Raw genomic sequence first — 18,521 nt, 5'->3', positions numbered from 1 at the left:
GTGCTCTGCGTTATCAAACAAATGAAAATGGAGCTCGAAGTACGAGCTCCGTACAATGCAGTTATCGACTCGGTATGCCAGTTTCATGAAGGCGAAACTGTTAACGAAGGTTTGCTTGTGTGTGTGCAGGATGTTACGGACGGAAATTTAGCTTCCGTCGGGAGGTCTGAGCTTTCGGCGAAAATCTAAGATCTTCTCTATGCTTAGCAATACTATGGTTACCCCCATTCACATGGAATGTTTGAGGATTTTTGTTGCTGACGCCCATCAATGTCCCGTGTCACGCGTTTGTTAGATGATTTTCCAGACACAACATTGGCCATCTTACACAGCAAATAGTCTAGTCATCATCAGCGTCGCGCAGGTTGAAGGTAAACTTAATGACTGTAACACATTCCAGCTAGCACGAGAACGCCCTAATTTCGTGCTAATTCGCTCGTGCACTATGCAGTGGTGAAGGAGATTCCCACTTTTCGAAGCCACGGGCTTGATTGTTCGACGTTGTCGGTTTTCAAAACAGCTTTAAAAACAACGGTAATCGCTTGAGAATTGACGAACCCGTAAATACATAGATTGCGGCTAACATCCCTTCCTATTTTCCTTAATACTTCGTGGCCATGCCATATCTTTCGCTGTCACCGTCCATTCAATCTGCCTTCAGGTGTTTGTTTCAACCCCCTCTTCATACTGGACGTTATGGCACCTCAACATGCTGGGAACTGTCTTCGTGTTCGGACGTCTTCAACTCCTCCGCTAGGACTTTTATTGGCTTTTCTTGCATGTGCAGCTCGGCTTCTTGAAGTGTTTCCGCAATCTATAAATATCCCATTAACAGAGATATCTCTGGATGGACCCTTCTCCAAGAGCGGAGACAAAGGGCGCAGGACTCTTACCGGGTCACCAAATAGCGCAGCAACCTCCTCGAGTGGCTTTCCGGAAGTTTCAGGAAACCTGTGCTGGATTAGCAAATACGGCGGACTACACCTCTAAGAAAACTCACATGAAGTAGAAGGCTATAGTGAAAATAACATCACAGACGATAAAAACCAGGAAATATCGCCAAGTAATATTTTTGATAGCGATAGGCGTGACCTGGACCAGCAGAATGATCATACCGTTGAACACAAGCATCATGATCGCTGTGCCTACAGCACGGACGGGCGTCGGCAGGATCTCTGGAATGTACGCGTAACCGAATGAATTCATGATGAAGGCGTAGCCGAAGTTGAAAAGGAACATGGAGAAAATGGCAAGTCTACCGTATGTGGCGTTTGTGCTGCCGGATCTTTCGAACGTCGCCCAAAACGCAGTCAACATAATCGTCGCGATGGTCATTACTCCCATGGCGAAATACACGGGAGGTTTACGGCCAGTGTAGTCGAAAAGCAGACTTCCCGTGGTTGTGGCGACGATTGTGATGGTGCCCCAAATGCCAACAAGGATGAGCACCAGCTTGTTCGAGAAACCCAGCTGCTCATACAATATGACTTGGTAATTCTGCATGGGAATAATTGCTGTGGCTTGTTGGCCCACCATGAAGATGACGACCAGGACCAGGCGTTTGCGGTAGGAAGGCCGCCTGATGATCGCGGTGATGCCGGTTCGTTCTTGTTTCTCGAGCGCAATCTGCGCATTGATTTGGTGAAGCTCGGCATGGGCGAAGGACTTGTTACCGTCGGCATCACCGTGGATACGTTCCAGCACGATCAGGGCATCCTCATGGCGGTCCTTTAGTACTAGCCAGCGAGGTGACTCCGGCAGGTAGAGGGAGCCCAAAATCATGAGAGCAGGACAAACCAGCTGTAGGCCCAGAAACACGCGCCATGCGGCGTTGCCAGATATATATGAGAAGCCTAGGCCCAACCACTCGGTGAACATATAGGCGAAGCCGACATTAAAACTCCAACACCTTGCGTCAGCACCTCTTACGCCAAGAAAGTAGGTATACTGGGTAGTCGCATCTACTTACCTGTACAGGCCACCAGCTCTACCTCGAAAGGCGGGAGGGCTGATCTCGCTTGCGTAGAGAGGACAACAGCTGTATACGATGCCGCAGGCAAATCCTCCAATCACCCTTCCAGCCATCAGCGTACCAATGTTATGTGCACCAATCTGAAGAGCCGCTCCTAGGATCGAGACGACGGAGGCTAGCTGGATGGTACGGATGCGGCCGATGGCGTCAGGAAGCCAGAAGTTGCATATGGTGCCGATGAAGTTTCCTCCATAGTAGGAGGAGCCAAGGGCACCTAGCGTTGTGGAGGTGAAGCCGAAGAACGTAATGAATTGCGGATAGCCAAAGATGGAGGTCGTGCAACCGCTATCGTATCCATAGAAGAATGCTCCAAAAGCAATAAAGAACAGACACTTCAAGTTGTAGGCTGTGAGTTTCGTTGCCGTAAGCACCGCCATCTTGTCGCAAGCTTGGTTTCAGTTGACTGTCTGGGGTTCTAGGGTATGTGGGTCGTCCTAAATAATTATGCCCTTGGACTGCGGTCGTGTTTCCCGGTGTCCCTCGGTTACCAGAACGAGTACACGGATAGGATGCCGTTATGTAGTCAAGTGGCAGTGGTCAAATATACAACGTTCTCGGAATGGTCTCGAAATCCGGCGCACAAATAACACGGGGTATATATTGTAATGGGAGAAGTTTGAAGTGGTGGATAGCTTTATGATTGGCTGGGGCGTCGACGCTAGACTAAGGTTCTTCTTATATAGTCCTCGGGGACTATCATTCATAGAATAATCAATTAAGTTACGAACGGGAGAACTTCCTTTGGTTGAGTGTGCGTGCTGTAAAGAGGCTATCCCACCGCCGTACGAGTTGATGCCCATGGCTAGTAGCCTCGCCCCAGTTCAATATGAGACTTGTTGACATTGACACCCAGACAAACATGGCATAAACACCAAGTAGCGGACCAAAGGAACACCCCAAGTATCACAACGAAGATAGCCGGGAGCTGGCAAATTAACTACCCAACAAAGAAAACACGACAGCATGCTTGTGACTAGGCTTGATGGCTCCACTTGGAGCCGTTAGGACCAGGTCAAGACTTCGGGAAATCGCACTCCTCGAGAAGTGCGGCGCCTTGCCTGACGCTCATTCATGGCATTAGTGAGTTCTACAAAAGCATGTCTATAGGGATGGCTCATCTGCACTGCGATATAGATAGAAATGTTAATGCAGACGAGTGTCATCTTAAATCCAAGGGAAGGGATTTGATTAATAGCCCGAGACTTTGCAAATCACGTGCTGCTGTCGTAGGTGCCCATGTGACTAATGGCCGACGTGTACCTGTTATATCCGCTAACACAACTTACTAGGTACTCTGCGAGTCGGCGAGTTAGTATCCTTAAGTTAGGGCGTGCTAAGCCCCTACTGGGTACGAGGTAATGTCACAGCCATTCCTGTTTTCCCGCCGCCTCCCTCGGCAATGTTTCCTCCTCGGTAATGTTTCCTCCCTTGTCTCCCTAGGGCCCCGTTGTTCATATCCGAGGCTGTACGTCTCTGCTTCTATCATTCATATTCGAATTTATTGAGCATCCTCGGGGGCCTGCCTGGAAGTCATGGAGCAATCCATTCCTCGGAGGAAGCGTCGTTCGACAAGAGCATGTATTTCGTGCCAGCAGAGGAAAGTTCGCTGTGATTTGATCCAGGGCGGTCCGCCATGCACCAATTGCCGCCTAGATCAAGTTCTTTGCGAGCTAGGGCCCAGCAAACGCAGAAGGTTGGCCTCTTGAAGCGTTGTTGTGGAACCCGGTGCGCTCTACACAGACCTTGCTGACGATGCTTCAGGACTAAGCAAGTTCTTCCTGGCAGTGAGGGAACCAATGATGCAGCAGTGACGGCTACCCGGCATCCTTTGCAACCGCTCCAAGAACAAAACACGGCCAACCATGTTACTATTGAAGAGCTACTGCATACGACTCCATTACAGGCTCAATCCACTCAGCCTGCAGAACAACCGTCCGTCAGACCTCAGAGTTCTGTCGCCCAACCTCAAGCTGCAAGCGAAGTCTTTGAGCAGCATGGGGACGGGTTGCCTGACGTCACGGTTGAGTTCCCTGCAAGCCCATCAGAATCACAAAGTCTAGATTCAGTTGGGCTGTTAGGCAATGAGGCGGCAGCGCAGTCTGTCAACGTGAGACGTCTGCCAGCGTCGTTGCGAAAGATCGACATCGACTTTCTGTCGCACAAGGGAGCGCTTACCCTACCAACTCCTGCATTCCGCGATGTTTGCTTGTCTCGCTATATCGAATTCGTGCATACGGTTTTGCCTGTGCTAGACCTGGGCGAGTTTCTGAGGAGCTTGCTGAAAAGCCCTTCCGAGACGAGCCAAGGAGCAAGCTTGTTGCTACTTACTGCGGTCATCTTTGCGGCTATTCCCTTCGTTGAGGTTGAGCTGGTCAGGGCTGCCGGCTACCCCTCGAAGCTAGCCGCGCGTGCAGCTCTACAAGAGAAGGCCGAGGTGAGTCTTTTCTTGCTTTCCCCAGACGAGGGCTCTCGGACTAATTGTCTTTAGTTGCTCTTCGATCTCCGCGCGGAGGATGACAAGATAGTGCTGATACAGTCCGCGTTGCTTCTTAGCACTCCCCGTGGCAATGTGCAAGATTATAAGGATTCGTGGTATTGGATTGGTACGGCAATTGCGATCGCCCAGTCGCTCGGCTTGCACCTCGATCTGGCCGGCCAACAGGGTCACAGTAATGAGCGGAAGCTAAAGAGACGATTGTGGTGGTGTTGCTATGTTCGAGAGCACATCGTGGCCATGGGTCTAGGCAAACCTTGTCGCATATCCCAATTTCGGGTGCCTATGATCGGCATCGCTGACTGCGATCTTTCGGCAATTTCACTTTCTGCCCCTTACGCACATGTGCTCCCTGCAGACTTGCACAATCCCACGAAACTGATAACTTTGGCGACGCTACTGGTCGAAAAGGCAAGGCTCTGCGTTTGCATTCATAGGATCGTGTCTACGGTGTATGGAGGGAGCAGCTCGCATGGCCATGGAGAGTGGATTGGGGCACCGAACTCAGATCGCCCGGGAGGCTCCAAGGACATCGAGGACTGCACACGCGATCTCGACCTGTGGATGGCGATGCTCCCGAATGAGGCGGCATCTAAACTTTCGAGCCACCAAGATCAGGATCGCAGCCTGATTATTTCGAAGGTGACTCTTCAAACAATCTACTATACTGCCATCATCGCCGTGCATCGTCCGCAGGCATTTGGACAAAAAGCCTCTGGTACAGTCTCGAAAACGCAGACTTGGTCCCACGCCAGGCTGATCGTGCGATGGGCAGCCCATCAAATATCCGGTGCTTTTGCATACGTCCGCGAGCAGGGCTTGCTAGACTACTTGGATGCAACAGCAGTAGCCAACATCATTGCTGCTGTTGTGGTACATCTCCAGGACTGCAGTGTGTCCGACGACAGTATACGCAGACAGGCCTTGCATGATTTGCGGCATTGCATGGTTTATCTTCGACACCTTCAGCATACCTACTCAAGCGCAGGGCACGCTCTGAAGGTTCTCCAACCAGCTGCCCGCTCGGCTGAAATGGCAGTGAATGGTTTAGACTCTGGCGAGAACATGATGGACAACTTGCAGCCTAGCCCCGCACAGACGACCAATGTCGGCTACCGGGACTTTATCGAACACGTATCGGAGCCATCTTCGTTGATAGCTGCTTCACAGAATCGGGAAAGCCATGCAACTAATCCCTTTACTGACTTATACACTCAAGCATTGGGAAACGAATGGCCACATGTACTATAGAATCATGATATGAATGCTAATTCTGTAGGCTTTTCACTGGTCTATAAGCTCAGCTTGTAAGCCAACTGCTCTAACATTACTTCAATTTGCGCTATGACATTACTTTTCCAGCCACCTGGAGGGGCGGAATTGATTTGCTGCCCCTGGTTTCTAGAGAGGACGACCCTACTGAACCTCAAGCTGCCAAGCAATTAACATGGAGTCTATGGATATGTGCAAGACTAGATCCGAGGGAAGGATTTCCTGGGAGAGCTAGGACATGGAAGACTGCGTCCGTTGTGTGAGTCGCGTGTTGTCTGGACCCATCGACCCGCATCATGGCAGAGGTGGGCTGATCGCCACTATAGCCGATATACCGAAAATTGCCGTGACTTATACGCAAGTGGGGTCTTTGGGGCCGGATGACAGACCATGGGAGAAACTCGACCTGAATCGGGTCGAGAGAACTCTGATTATGCGTACAATTGCGTCGTACCTCATGCTACTAGAGGTGGTTGCACATTGCCACAAATGACAATCTGACCAACTGTTGGTGCGCAAAAATTGGTGGACCCCTTAATCCGACCGGATCTTTCGAGCCTGGACTGCTTGTTCTTGTATGCCCGTGACGGTAATGTGGCCGGTCAATTTCCAGCTGAAGGCATAGGTAAGCTGCTTGCCCTCCGCATCTGGGCTCTGAGCCCTTTCGACCAGAGCGCGTGCAACACTCGGGTGGCAGGCAAAGTTTGGTCCAGAGGGCTGCGACAACGCCGCTATGATCTGCTCCTTTCTCCTTCCCTAGATCGAGGCGGGCCTGACGACATCTTCTGCTATTCTTTTGCTGCTCATTCAAGGCATAGGGTTGCGCACTGTTTGTTCTGCTCATGGCAAGCACTGCCGATGGAAACGCACTTAACTCTACCAACGATAGCTCCGTTCAAGACACGGATGCTGCAACAGGACCCCATATGTCAAGTATGACGCGCCATCGATTTCGACGCGCTGGAGCGGCGTGCTTGCTCTGCCGGAGACGAAAGGTTCGATGCGATGCGGCGCAAAATGGCGTCCCATGCACCAACTGTAAACTGGACAGCACAAATTGTGTTGTTAAGTCTAGAGTGAGAAAGCTGTGAGTATCCCACTGGACAATGTTTCCCACCTACATGGGCTTCAACAATTTGATTGACATGCGGTGTGTGTCACAGAGGTGCCTATCAAGAGAGAGTTGACCTTTCCACTTGCAAGGCACGCCCTATATGCACACAGCCGCGAAAGGTGCTCGGCCTGGAAGAGCCAGTAGTTTTGGCGTCGAGTCTCGACAACCTAGATTGCAAGATACCAGATGGACCGCCAAAAACTGTTCAATCGACACAAGAGTCAAGCACATGCGTCTTTGATTCAACTGCTTCATTCGACATTATGAAGAACTCCGAGAAGAGTAATTTCAGGCCACCTGAACGACGCGCAGACCGGGGCCTCTACGGGGCGGATGTTATTTATTCATACTATTCATTTCTCTCTGCAGACGCGATATCTCAACTCGTGCTCGAGGATGTCCAGTATTTGGAGAGACTTGGATGTTACCGATTACCGTCAAGAGCTTCTCTGGACGAGTTTGTCAAGGCGTACTTTCGTTATATCCATCCACATCAACCCATCTTGGACGAAGGTGACTTCTGGCGGGCATATACCAGTACATCAGCAATGCAAACCATGACGATCTCCATCTTCGTCTTCCAGGCAATGCTGTTTGCAGCTTGCAGTGTATGTTTCTTTTACATCGACCCGGAAGACCTTGGCTAATGTCACAGTTTGTTCCATTTTCTATCATTGACCAGCTTGGCTTCGGTGACTTTCAAACAGCTCGCGCGACGTTCTACCGCCGAGCCAAAGTATGTGATATCCTCTACAATCTATGTACATAAGATTAACAGTGTCCTTATAGGCTCTTTTCCACCTCGACTCATACAGAGATACATTGTTTAGTGCTCAAGGAGCCTTGCTACTCACACAATATGTTTCTGCTTCTGATGCTAAGATCAACACTTACTGGTTAAGCAACGCCATATATTTTGCTAGGTCTGCTAATGTGCATCGACACAATGGTTTCAATAAAGCTTCTTTACAACGGTGGACTCAACTGGAGAGGCTCTGGTGTTGCTGCCTGCTTCGAGACCGTCTCCTGGCACTTGGACTACGTAGACCTATGCAAATTGATCCGGGTGAAGGTATTCTTTCTGAGGTTGAGGAAAATATCCTTCACACCAAAGCAGAAGAATCAATGGTGTACGACACAAACACGAAACAGGCTTTGACAAGGTCATTTTCTATGTTCTGTGGTCTAGCTGCCTTATTGAGACAGGCCCTCGGAATCTTGTCACTCGACCCTTCTTTTTCAGGTTCCGGAGAGATGGCAACGCCTATTGATAAAGTAAAAGCCTGCTCAGAGCACCTCGATCAATGGTTTGCGAAAGCCAAAGCCAGCAGCCCCATCGACGGCTCTGTGGATAAATCTGTCATGCTGCAAAACAACATCGCCTACATCTACTATCAGTAAGTGGTCTGTTCATTGTTAGGATAAGTCTGACTCCAATGCCTAGCTCGGCCAAAATGGCACTATGGAATCATGCTACTTATGTTTCGATCACGAAGGGATGCCCGGTGCATATAGAATTTCCAGCGGGTGGGAGGGAAGTCGAAACAGCCATCCATGGCATCGACGCAAGTTTACAGCAAATCGCTGAACATAGGATGCTATCATTCATGCCCATTGCTATGTGAGTTCTGAGCTGCGAGAACCGTTAGCGTCGGCTTACAAAATGGTCCAGTGTTGCGCATATCGCCATGCCCTTGGTCTGGCATATTTTGACCATCAAGCTGGATCGGCAGCTTCAGCTTGCTAATACCCGCAAGCGCTTGAGCGTCTATCTTTCCGCGCTGAATGTGCTCAAAGAACGATATGAAGGGGTTGACCGAGTCCTGAACCACATCCGCCAGATTGTCACCTGCCTCGATGCACATGAAACTCCTCGCTCGTTGCCCCTGGACATTCATGCACTCGGCGACTTCCTGCCCAACGATAGTGATAGAGCAGAAAGCTTCACATCGTTGCCCCGGTTCTTCTTGCGGACGATGCTCATTGTCGAGCAGGCTTTAGCGAAGGGACAATATCCCGAGGAACATGAACTGCCTCGGCCGCTTGCCTCTCCCGGAGGAAGCAACGCTCATTGCGCATGTACCTGTATCTCAAATGAGTGCTGGGACCTGCCCGATCTAGGAGACGCCTTCGATGCAATGTTGGAGACAACCTTCCCAGCTAATGCGGCTGAGTCGAAGCGAGCAGAAAATCCCTACAGTGATGGCGGAATCACAATACAGAAGCCTGAGTCGCTGGAGAGTACAGCAGATCTCGACGAGTTTCCTGACTTTCTCAACGACGTATCATAGTCCCAAATCTTGCTATGTTCTATGGACGTTGCAGGCGAGTAAGCGACTGCTGCTTAACATCTGCGACGTTTCGCTCAGATCTTGGTCCTGGAAATAGCTTTGTCCGCCACTGTCAAGAGTCACCCAAAGGTATGAGCCACCACGCCGAATGGGTCGCGCAAGGCTGACCGACCAACGAAGAAATCGAAATTTAGGTGAAAGTTGTGAGGACATTTTATCAAGTCACCGCGATATCAGAAACTGGTTGGGGATCACTGGGACTCCACGACTCTCAGGAAGACACAAGTCCTGAACTGGATTATCTTCGGGCTAAAGTATCGTTTGGCACCTTGATTAGGCCTGTAAGCAGTATGTGCCTTCTTTGACAGGAAAATCTATTCTTTCTTCTCCCAGTCACACACACATGGAAGGAAAGTAGTCTCTTCCGCATCGAAGTCAGAAGAGAGGAAAATTTCCCAAAGGAAAAGCTACTGTTAATCGAGACTAAGCCGCATCCTGCACACGTCTCAAACTTTGACAACATTCGATATTGGGCATGAGAGGTCAAGACAACTATCTGTAATCTTCATGTAGGACATGCTAGTTCTCATCCCGCCAGAGATCCCACTACTCCTCTCTATAATCTAGCTTGCACGGACTGAATTTTGGAAGCCTCTCGAAGCTGCCTCCTCAGGATCTTTCCCGAGGGGTTTTTGGGAATCGCATCGACCCATTGCACCCCGGCCGTCAGCCACTTATAAGCCACAGTCCTCTCCTTGACATAGTCAAAAATCTCTTGCTCAGAAACTTGGATATGTGGTTGCCGTAGCACAAATGCACGGGGCCTTTCGTCGCCGTCTGTGGTAGGGACGCCGATCACGGCCACGTCGGCGACGGCCGGATGCTCAAGGATCAGAGACTCAAGTTCGGCTGGAGCCACTTGGTTTGCTTTTACCTTGATCAGTTCCTTGATGCGGTCGACAATGTAAAAGCACCCTTCGTCATCGACGTAAGCAATGTCTCCGGTCCTCAGCCAGCGCTCGGCGTCAGGGGAAAAAGCATTCTTCGTTGCCGTTGGATTGCGCCAGTACCCTTTCATGACATTAGGGCCACGACACCACAGCTCACCAGTGTGCTCAGCGCCACGCTCAGTGACCTCGGAGAAGGATTCATTGCCACGGAAGTCTGTCATTACTTTCACGATCTTGGCTTCACAGTTAGCGTTAGGCTCGCCAACACCAAAGGACGTGGAAATTTTGTTCGGGTCCCACCCTAACAAGGAGCAGGTCACTTCCGTCATACCCCAGCCTTGTTTCATATTGAAATTGCCGCCACACAACTTCTCTATCGCACGGCAGATATCGCTTCCCAGCGGAGCGGAGCCGCAATTCATAGTTTCGATACTACTCAGGTCGGCTGTTTTCGCGGCAAGATGCTTGGTCAGAGCCACAGCAATGGGAGGAACAATCGTGAGATCGGTGATTCTGAATCTTTCGATATTCCCCAACATCTCCACAAAGTCGAACTTGGGCATAATGTAGACTGGAATCCCCCGAAGGAGAGCGCCTGCAATGTAAATTGTTTGGGCCATGGCATGGTAGAGAGGTAAGAAACAGAGCCATCTGGATCTATCATTCATTTCGACATAGTTCGGGGCAAGGGTGGGGAGATGGTTGTATTGAAGTGTGTTGGCGATGTAGTTGTAGTGTGTCACTTCAACACCTTTGGGCACCCCGGTCGTGCCCGAGGAGTAGTTGAGGGCGATCGTTTTGTGGCACTTGTCTCCCTATATGTCAGTCAGCGGACGCATGTCTCTTGAGACAGGACACGACTTTAGATGCTCGTAGCTTCACTCACATCCAGCTCATCCCACTGAAAATCTTGAGCTTCTTCTGCCGGCGCGATCAGTTCAGACCAGGACCTGCACCCTTTCAACCCCCGTTGGCTGGCCTTGTCACATAAGAACACACTCTCATTGTAGACATACACGCGGCTCTTATCCAGACCGGCCTGTTTGGCAGCTTCAATGCCGGTGTCGATGGAAGCGTCCGAGCAGAAAAGATAAGTCGCATCCGAGTCACGCAGCTGATATGCCAACTCTCTGGGAGTAAAGGTCGGGTTTGCCCCTGTAAAGACACCTCCTGCCATAACAATGCCCATGAACGCAACGGGCGTGGCAAGGGTATTTCCCGAGAAAACCAAGATTCGATCTCCAGGCTGGAAATTGGTGCTTTTGAGGAGGCCCAACGCGACACGCTGCGACCAAAGACGGAATGCCTTGCGAGTGAGAAAGAGCTCCTCTGGGCGCCTAGAGTCGACGTACGCTTTCTTGTCACCCGGATCTTTGTGAGGGGAGCCGAACAAAAAAGTTGGAAAGGAGCACTGCGGCAGCGGAATGGACCAGCGAGATCGGTATGGCATCTTTTCTTTTTGTATCTTGGTTGACTTCAGATCTATTGGTTTCAAAGCTGAGTTATTGCCTCGAATCTGCGCGGAGCTCTTTCAGACTGTCGGCATCACGGTTTTACCGTCTAGTTGCTGAAGAGAGCCCACGTGTAGTCAAGCTTCATAAAAAGAAAATGGGTTTGGAAAGAGGAATGAGAGCGAGGCACCTAGCTCCCAGGCAAGAGCGAGCGCTGCCGAGTCTATTATCCTTCAAATTCAGAGCATACCAATGTTCTTAATGGCGGAATAGCGGTCCACCTTCACACGTGAACATTCAACCTTGAGTCCGCGCCGCCTCAAGAAAAAGCAGCAAGCCTGGCCCAGCAATGTCGCCCACCTCGGCCAATTTGATTCAGTGATTCTGGCCATGGTGAAGGAAATCAAACTTGCGCCGCCGAGCAAAGTATCATATCAGCGCTAACCGTTCTACCGAAAACAACCGAAATATACCGGTGGTGGTGCGCATCAGTCCATAGGAACTCGGTCTATACCTTGGCCAACACCGAGTCACCCCAGTACGTCCCCAGGTTCATATTTCGGCAAGCTCCCACATGGGGATCCCCAGAATTCAAGTTTCTCATCACTTCTGACGCACTGTTGTTCTCTCTTTTGACTTCAGAACGCCCTGTCAACGACACGTAGTCATGTCGCAACTAGTTTCGGCAACTCCTACCCCAGAGAACCATGTCGGGTTAAAAGAATCCAATGCGGAGCACTTTGAAGTGGAGGAAAAAGATGCTGCGGACAACGTCCATATCCACAATGAATATGCCTACAAGGGTGACGACTCTGATGGCAAGGTTGCGTGGACTCTTCGTCACTCCTTGGCCGCAGTGTCCCTGGGCATGTTATACGCAGGTTTGTTGTTTGGATGCCATCGATATCATCGTCTTGTTTACGCCAATTAGGGTCGCAGATCATGCTTTATTTCGTCGGAGGGTGCCTGGCCTTCATCGAAGCTGATCTGGGCGCCGAGAAAGTGGGGAGCTGGCTTCCTGTGTCGAACACATTAGCCATTACTGCTGTTGCACCCTTTGTCGGGTATTTGCAAGATCTACTTGGCCGCCGCAATATCACACTGTGTGGCTCCATGGTGATTATAGTGGGCATCGCTTTGATCGGTAGTGCCCACTCTTTTGGGCAGGCTGTGACCGGGATGACTCTCTCCGGAGCTGGTGCAGGCGTCTGCGAGTTGACTGCTCTAGCTGGGTATGACGACAATCATTAGCCATGGTACAGTTCAGATTGCTAATCACAACTAGGCTGTCGGATATCGTACCTGTACGTCAGCGTGGAGTTACATTGGCACTCATGACTGCGTCAATCCTGCCCTTTACACCCTATGTTATGTACAGGTAAGGCGTTACCATGTCGCAGCAGAACTTTATTGTCCTATTGACAACTTTTAGCCAGCTACTTGCCACATATGTCACATGGAGATGGACGCAATGGATAGCTCTGTGAGTCTTTGAGTATCGCTGATGAAATATAAGACTAACATTAACAAGGATATGGAACGGAATCGTGTTCGTAGGCCTGCTAACAACCTACTTCCCCAAATCACACCCCCGCCTACAAGGGATGTCTAAAAAACAAATATTGGCGCGTATTGATTATATTGGAGCCATCCTATCTATTGTGGGAATCACCCTTTTGTAAGTGTTCTTCTGCTAAGCGGTCGATATGTCTGACTAACTGGTGGAGCCTCGTTGCCCTCCAATCCGGCGGATATACTCACCCATGGGCAAGCGGCTACGTCCTAGCACAGCTGATTATCGGTATCTTTCTCATCATTTCCTGGGTAGCTTGGGAATGGAAATTTGCTCCACATCCTATGATCCCACGCGAACTCTATCAAGGACAACGAGTCGTTGGACTTACATTCCTTGTCGCTTTCATCGCGGGGTTCGACTTCTACTCTCTAATCAACTTCTTCCCGATCTCGTTTTCAACCCTTTGGAGCCCAGAGCCAGTTCAAGTCGGCTTGAAAGGTCTAGGCTATGGTATTTCAACTACAGCAGGTGCTGTCTTCTGGAACGCTCTTCTATCGACAAAGATGCCGGCAAAATATATCCTCATGATCTCTTCGACTATAATGAGTAAGTTAGTTTATTTCCAGTCTAGCAGAGCTATTGTGTCTAACCTCTGCCTAGCCGCCTTCATCGGCGGTCTTGTTGCTACAACGCCAGAAACGCCTAAACTAGCAGTCGCCCTCGGAACAATAGCAAGCTTCGGCGTTGGCGGTATCCTGGTTCCCGCTGCCACTGTGGCTTTGATTGTTGTTCCGGATTCCTTGCTCGCGACGACTGCGGCCTTGTCATTGTCCATTCGTACCGTCGGCGGCTCTATTGGTTTCACGATATACTACAATATATTCGTGAACAAGCTCAACAAGCAACAACCAGAGAATATCGCGAAGTACGCCATAAAAGCTGGCTTACCAGCGTCATATGCCACTGAGTTTGTTACCACATTTCTCACTGCTCCGGCAAACATTACCCAAGTGCCTGGATATTCCCCACAGACCCTAGCGGGTGCTCAGTTGGGGACCAGATGGGCTTACGCGGAGTCCCTAAAGTGGGTTTGGGTCACCAGTATCCCTTTCGGCGTGTTGGCGATTATCACCTGCTTCTTCATACCGAGCATCAAAAAGTACCAAACCAACAGAGTTGCTGTCGCGTTGTGATGACAGGATGTGGCTGGGAACATATTTCCCAAAAAAAGTTCCGGGTTTGGGATCATCTGCGAGTGAGACTTTGGATAATCACGGAAAGCCACCATTATTAAGTGTGAGCTTCTACCATTGTTACTTCCTCTAGCTCCGCCTGCTAGTCCTCGAATGTACAAATTGTGCCCTGTATGTCGTATTTGAATTGTTTAAACTTTGAATATCGTTGACCGTCAGGAATGACCTCTTGCGCGACAACGGCTATTTCCAACGTGCAAGTTCGTCACTGGGAGCCATCTTCCACATCAACCTAGAGCACGTAAATATGTGAGCGCTCGCGTACTTTGGGCGCGTATAATGGCAATCTTCAAGTCAGTCCACTCTCACTGGTAGTCACGACTTACGTAGACATGGTAGGCGGATTTTTGCGGCTTTCTAGTGAATTGGGCAAGGAAACTTATGTGTGCATCCGGTCTCGAGGCATTGATACAACTTACTCTAGGACTTAGTATGTGACTGAGTATATCGCTGGGGTCTTTACTGCGGCTGGAGTGCGCTCTTGGAGTATTTTGAGATCCAACGATGCTATCGAGAGTGTAAAGCAATCTTGCCCCGGCAACATTTGTTTTGACACACCCCGTGGAGAGTGGTCCACTGAGCCCCGAAACTTTCGGCGCAAAGCAGCATGACAACACAGAGAGGATGCTCTGCTCCAAGAAAGAAGTCTGGTGGATGGTGTAGAGGCTATTTTCATGTCTTAATCCTTTATCGATGGCAACTCTAGGATTTGGTCATAAAATCACGTATATTCACTATTTGGACTGATGAATGGAGGTGCACCATCAGGCTCGAGCTCGGGCAAGCATCGAGAAGTCCACAGCTATTTTTTTTCATCGTGCGTCTTTGCGTCGATGAGAAGGAAACGCTGCTAGATGCAGGAGAAACTGCTCGCATCGTTGACATTACCGTGTCCGTCATAGGTGAGGAGTTGGGGGTATGGACACAAGTTTCGCGTGATGTTGCTAGATGGAGAGGTAGCAATAGCTGCTGGCAACGTGTCCGGGGCTTTGCCAGACTCTACCCAGCTCACCAGTACGGCGAGAGGGTCTGTCGGCAGCGGCCCTATACCGCCAGCGCAGTGCGCCACGCCCGGGGCGAAGAAGACTCGGTGGAAGTGGTTCAGCTGGGCCTGAGTGAGAGACATCTCGCGCGAAAGGGCCGAACGGTACAACATAGTGCTGTAAGGCGTGATCATTTGATCCGCCAATCCGTGCCATGTCAGCAGTTTCCCACCGCGCTTTTGAAAATGCGACAGATTTGGTGACAATGTGCCCAGAATACCGGAGAACTCGATCACTGACTGTCCGAACACGTAATCGAAATCGGCGAATGTCATATTCCTCGCAGGGTAGCTGGGATCGTGCACCACAAGGTAATTGATCCAAGCCTCGGCAGCTGAGAAGGGAACAGGCACTATGACGCCATTTGCTGTGGTGGTGTTTGCCAGGCCGCTGAAGTTGGCACCTCGAGGATTTCCTGGAAACAAGGCTTCCCCATTTCTCGAAGTGCTGCCCGCCCAGATGCGAGAAACGACATCTGCGAAAGTTGCTGATATTGTGATAGTCTGACTCCCACAGTTGATTTTTTTCCCGACAAGGGATTGCGGATCATAGTCGCAGGCTCCTAGGTTTGAAATAAGTCCGTCTTTGGCCCCATCAAGAGGGTCACAGTACTCGAGGGTGGCATTATAGTATGCATCAAAAACGCATTGAGGCGGAGCTCCCAAGTTATGCATAACCACAGACGGCCAAAAATCACCGGGTGAGATCTGAGGCGAGTTCAGCGCAGGAGCATTGGCCATGATACCGTCAAAATCTTCCGGGTTTACCTGGGCAGCAAAATAGCCCTGACGTCCACCAGTTGAGCAGCCTGTGTAGTACGAGTAGGTTGGAGACTTCCCATAGAATGTCTGTGTCAGTGCCTTGCCAATCACGGCCATGTCATGGATAGCCCTATGTGCGAAGTTCTTGACGAGACTTTCGTTGAGAGACCCGTCCTTTTTCAGTGCCCACTGACCAGTCTGAGGGTCAATTGTGTTGTTCAAAGTTAGTCCTCCATCTGTCGTCCCTGTGGCGTACCCGTAGGGGGCTGCGCCGAGAAGATAGTAAGCTCCGAGTCCGGCCGCGAGACCTCCGCCACCAGTGGCCTGGAAGCGCCCATTTCAATTGTTCAAAGGCAGCCAGACATTGACCCAGGTGATGTCATCTTCTCCTTGGTGATTATAGCTCACACTGATATTGCAAATGTGAAGCGATAGGCCGGGAGCAAGAGAATTGGTGCAGTTGTATGCAGTGAAGGCTTGAATGCTGGAGATCTCGAGACCTGGTAGTGACGGCAATGTTAAGTGATTGCAGGACACCGTAGGAGTGGTGTTAGCCGTGTGCAATGAATAAGCTTGTCTTGCTAAGGAATAAACTAGGGTTATGAAAGCTTGTACTTTGGCCATGTTATCGGATTGAAGGATTCACGCAACAAAGTAGGTTCCTTGACGGAGAGTGGACACGATAAAATTCTCATTATCCGTGGGACGATGTGTCTCTTATGTCAATGCATAACTCGGGCTGGCAGACTCTCTCATCAAGCCTTGCCGGTGCCGGGGAGTCTAACCATCGACTTTCGATATTCAGCTTTTCAGCCCAAGCTATGCTTCAATGGAGTCGGGAATTCGCTTCCCCAACACTAATTCGGTCTATACTGGGGATCTGATTCAATATTGGCTACCCGTACAGCCACGGCTACGGTTGCGGCTACGGGTACGGCATTACTGCGCTGGCAATAACACAACGCGGGGCGAGTCAAGGTCAAGGAATTCGCACGAAAACTAAATTTGCCAATAAATGTATAACATTAGTAATTGCGGTGTACTAGTGGAGCGCACATAATAAGGCAAGAGCACACATTCAATGTTAGACATCGCTACCCATTATAATTTCGTTCTTTCAGATCGATTACATTAGAAACTGGCAAGTAGGCAAGCATCAGCGTGCGTGGTTAAGATCACTACTGACGAGCTATATAACACGATAGATGGTGAGGCCCCATTGGATACGGCTATAATTTGTGTCTCGCACCGCTGGCGAGAGCCTTGAAACTGGCTTGCACAATCCCTTTAGCAAAACGTTCGGTACCTGCGAACACTTCCAGAAGATTTTGTTGATCCAAGATTTCTCTCTCAGGTCGGCGGATCAGCTCCTTGATTGCTAAGATGCTGCTGTCGTTGAGATGGGAGCCCAGGCTTTCTTTGACCTCGTTGAGGACATCCTCCAAGAAGGCTGAACTGTCGTTCTGCCTGCCAGATGCTGGCGAAATCACCTTGTTGATGAACCCAGATGCCACAAGCTCATCGCACGCAATCCGTTTGCCCATGATAAGCGCTTCGTTGGCCTTGCCGAGTCTGAGGCGTTGTACAAATGTGCGAGACGAAGCGCCTTCAGCGAGAGATCCAATGGAGGAGAATAGGGTGAGGAGGTAGGTATGCGGGGCAGCGTATATGAAGTCGGCCAGAGCAATCAGGGCTGCCGAGAGGCCCACTACCGGTCCGTTGAGCGCGGCGACAAGAATTTTTCGATGTTGATAAAAGGCTCGCGTGACGTCTAGTGTCACGGCGGCGAATGAGTGCAATGCAGCAAGCCGAGGGTTCTTTTTGCTGTTGACATCATCCTCCATAGTACCTGCACTTACATCCGCTCCCCTACGATATTAGACTTGCCTCAATAATATTGTGCTCAAAACAGACCAGAGTGCCTACACTTACGCCGAGAAAAAGCGACCGGTGCCTGTGAGGACGGTGACAATAATGTCGTCCCTTTCATCAATTTGTCGGAGTAGTTCCCCCAAGGCGAAATAGAGAGATCCAGTGAGAGCGTTGAGTTTGCGAGGCCTGTTGATTGTGATGATTGCAATCCGGCCATCGAAAGCGAGCGAGAGCTCGTCGCTGTTTGACATCCTGTGCTGGATGAGCTTGGTGCTTCTGTTGGTTTAGAGAGCGTGGACTGAGCAATCCTGGGATCGAACCCTCGAGCTTCTCGGCCTGATGACTGTGGTGATGGAGGTCTCTGGCGGCTTGTTTTGAACGTCTGATGCTCGTGTGAGCCCTTGAACTCCCAAAGGAGAAGCTACACCAGGAAATTAAGGGTATCACCTATAGCATACTCGTCAGGAATCAA

At 50.3% G+C, this 18,521-nt stretch overlaps 7 protein-coding genes across 7 annotated transcripts; 3 read left to right on the top strand and 4 right to left on the bottom strand.

Annotated features, from left to right (window-relative positions):
• Positions 1-694: 694 nt before the first annotated feature.
• A1O5_01566 (uncharacterized protein) lies at positions 695-2,409 on the bottom strand (the record flags this gene model as incomplete). The annotated part of the gene is made up of 4 exons (XM_007742182.1): positions 695-814; positions 894-951; positions 1,001-1,900; positions 1,970-2,409. The coding sequence occupies 4 exons, from the start codon at positions 2,407-2,409 to the stop codon at positions 695-697; spliced, it is 1,518 nt and encodes a 505-aa protein (XP_007740372.1).
• A 1,256-nt stretch (positions 2,410-3,665) lies between these two features.
• Positions 3,666-5,777, top strand: A1O5_01565 (uncharacterized protein; the record flags this gene model as incomplete). Its single annotated transcript, XM_007742181.1, has 3 exons — positions 3,666-3,757; positions 3,794-4,466; positions 4,521-5,777. The coding sequence occupies 3 exons, from the start codon at positions 3,666-3,668 to the stop codon at positions 5,775-5,777; spliced, it is 2,022 nt and encodes a 673-aa protein (XP_007740371.1).
• Positions 5,778-7,175: 1,398 nt separating this feature from the next.
• On the top strand, positions 7,176-9,203 carry A1O5_01564 (uncharacterized protein; the record flags this gene model as incomplete). Its single annotated transcript, XM_007742180.1, has 5 exons — positions 7,176-7,520; positions 7,568-7,648; positions 7,702-8,309; positions 8,357-8,533; positions 8,585-9,203. 5 exons carry the CDS (start codon positions 7,176-7,178, stop codon positions 9,201-9,203), a joined length of 1,830 nt encoding a protein of 609 aa, XP_007740370.1.
• A 616-nt stretch (positions 9,204-9,819) lies between these two features.
• Positions 9,820-11,603, bottom strand: A1O5_01563 (4-coumarate-CoA ligase; the record flags this gene model as incomplete). The annotated part of the gene is made up of 2 exons (XM_007742179.1): positions 9,820-10,968; positions 11,040-11,603. 2 exons carry the CDS (start codon positions 11,601-11,603, stop codon positions 9,820-9,822), a joined length of 1,713 nt encoding a protein of 570 aa, XP_007740369.1.
• A 668-nt stretch (positions 11,604-12,271) lies between these two features.
• A1O5_01562 (uncharacterized protein) lies at positions 12,272-14,313 on the top strand (the record flags this gene model as incomplete). The annotated part of the gene is made up of 7 exons (XM_007742178.1): positions 12,272-12,485; positions 12,536-12,836; positions 12,890-12,982; positions 13,037-13,087; positions 13,136-13,282; positions 13,332-13,726; positions 13,781-14,313. 7 exons carry the CDS (start codon positions 12,272-12,274, stop codon positions 14,311-14,313), a joined length of 1,734 nt encoding a protein of 577 aa, XP_007740368.1.
• A 910-nt stretch (positions 14,314-15,223) lies between these two features.
• On the bottom strand, positions 15,224-16,801 carry A1O5_01561 (uncharacterized protein; the record flags this gene model as incomplete). Its single annotated transcript, XM_007742177.1, has 2 exons — positions 15,224-16,501; positions 16,541-16,801. The coding sequence occupies 2 exons, from the start codon at positions 16,799-16,801 to the stop codon at positions 15,224-15,226; spliced, it is 1,539 nt and encodes a 512-aa protein (XP_007740367.1).
• Positions 16,802-17,406: 605 nt separating this feature from the next.
• A1O5_01560 (enoyl-CoA hydratase) lies at positions 17,407-18,300 on the bottom strand (the record flags this gene model as incomplete). Its single annotated transcript, XM_007742176.1, has 2 exons — positions 17,407-18,046; positions 18,110-18,300. 2 exons carry the CDS (start codon positions 18,298-18,300, stop codon positions 17,407-17,409), a joined length of 831 nt encoding a protein of 276 aa, XP_007740366.1.
• Positions 18,301-18,521: the final 221 nt, after the last annotated feature.

This window comes from Cladophialophora psammophila, assembly GCF_000585535.1.
Source record: "Cladophialophora psammophila CBS 110553 chromosome Unknown aczJe-supercont1.2, whole genome shotgun sequence".
In the NCBI taxonomy this organism is placed as follows: domain Eukaryota; kingdom Fungi; phylum Ascomycota; class Eurotiomycetes; order Chaetothyriales; family Herpotrichiellaceae; genus Cladophialophora; species Cladophialophora psammophila.
This window is presented reverse-complemented; position numbering and strand designations above follow the sequence as displayed.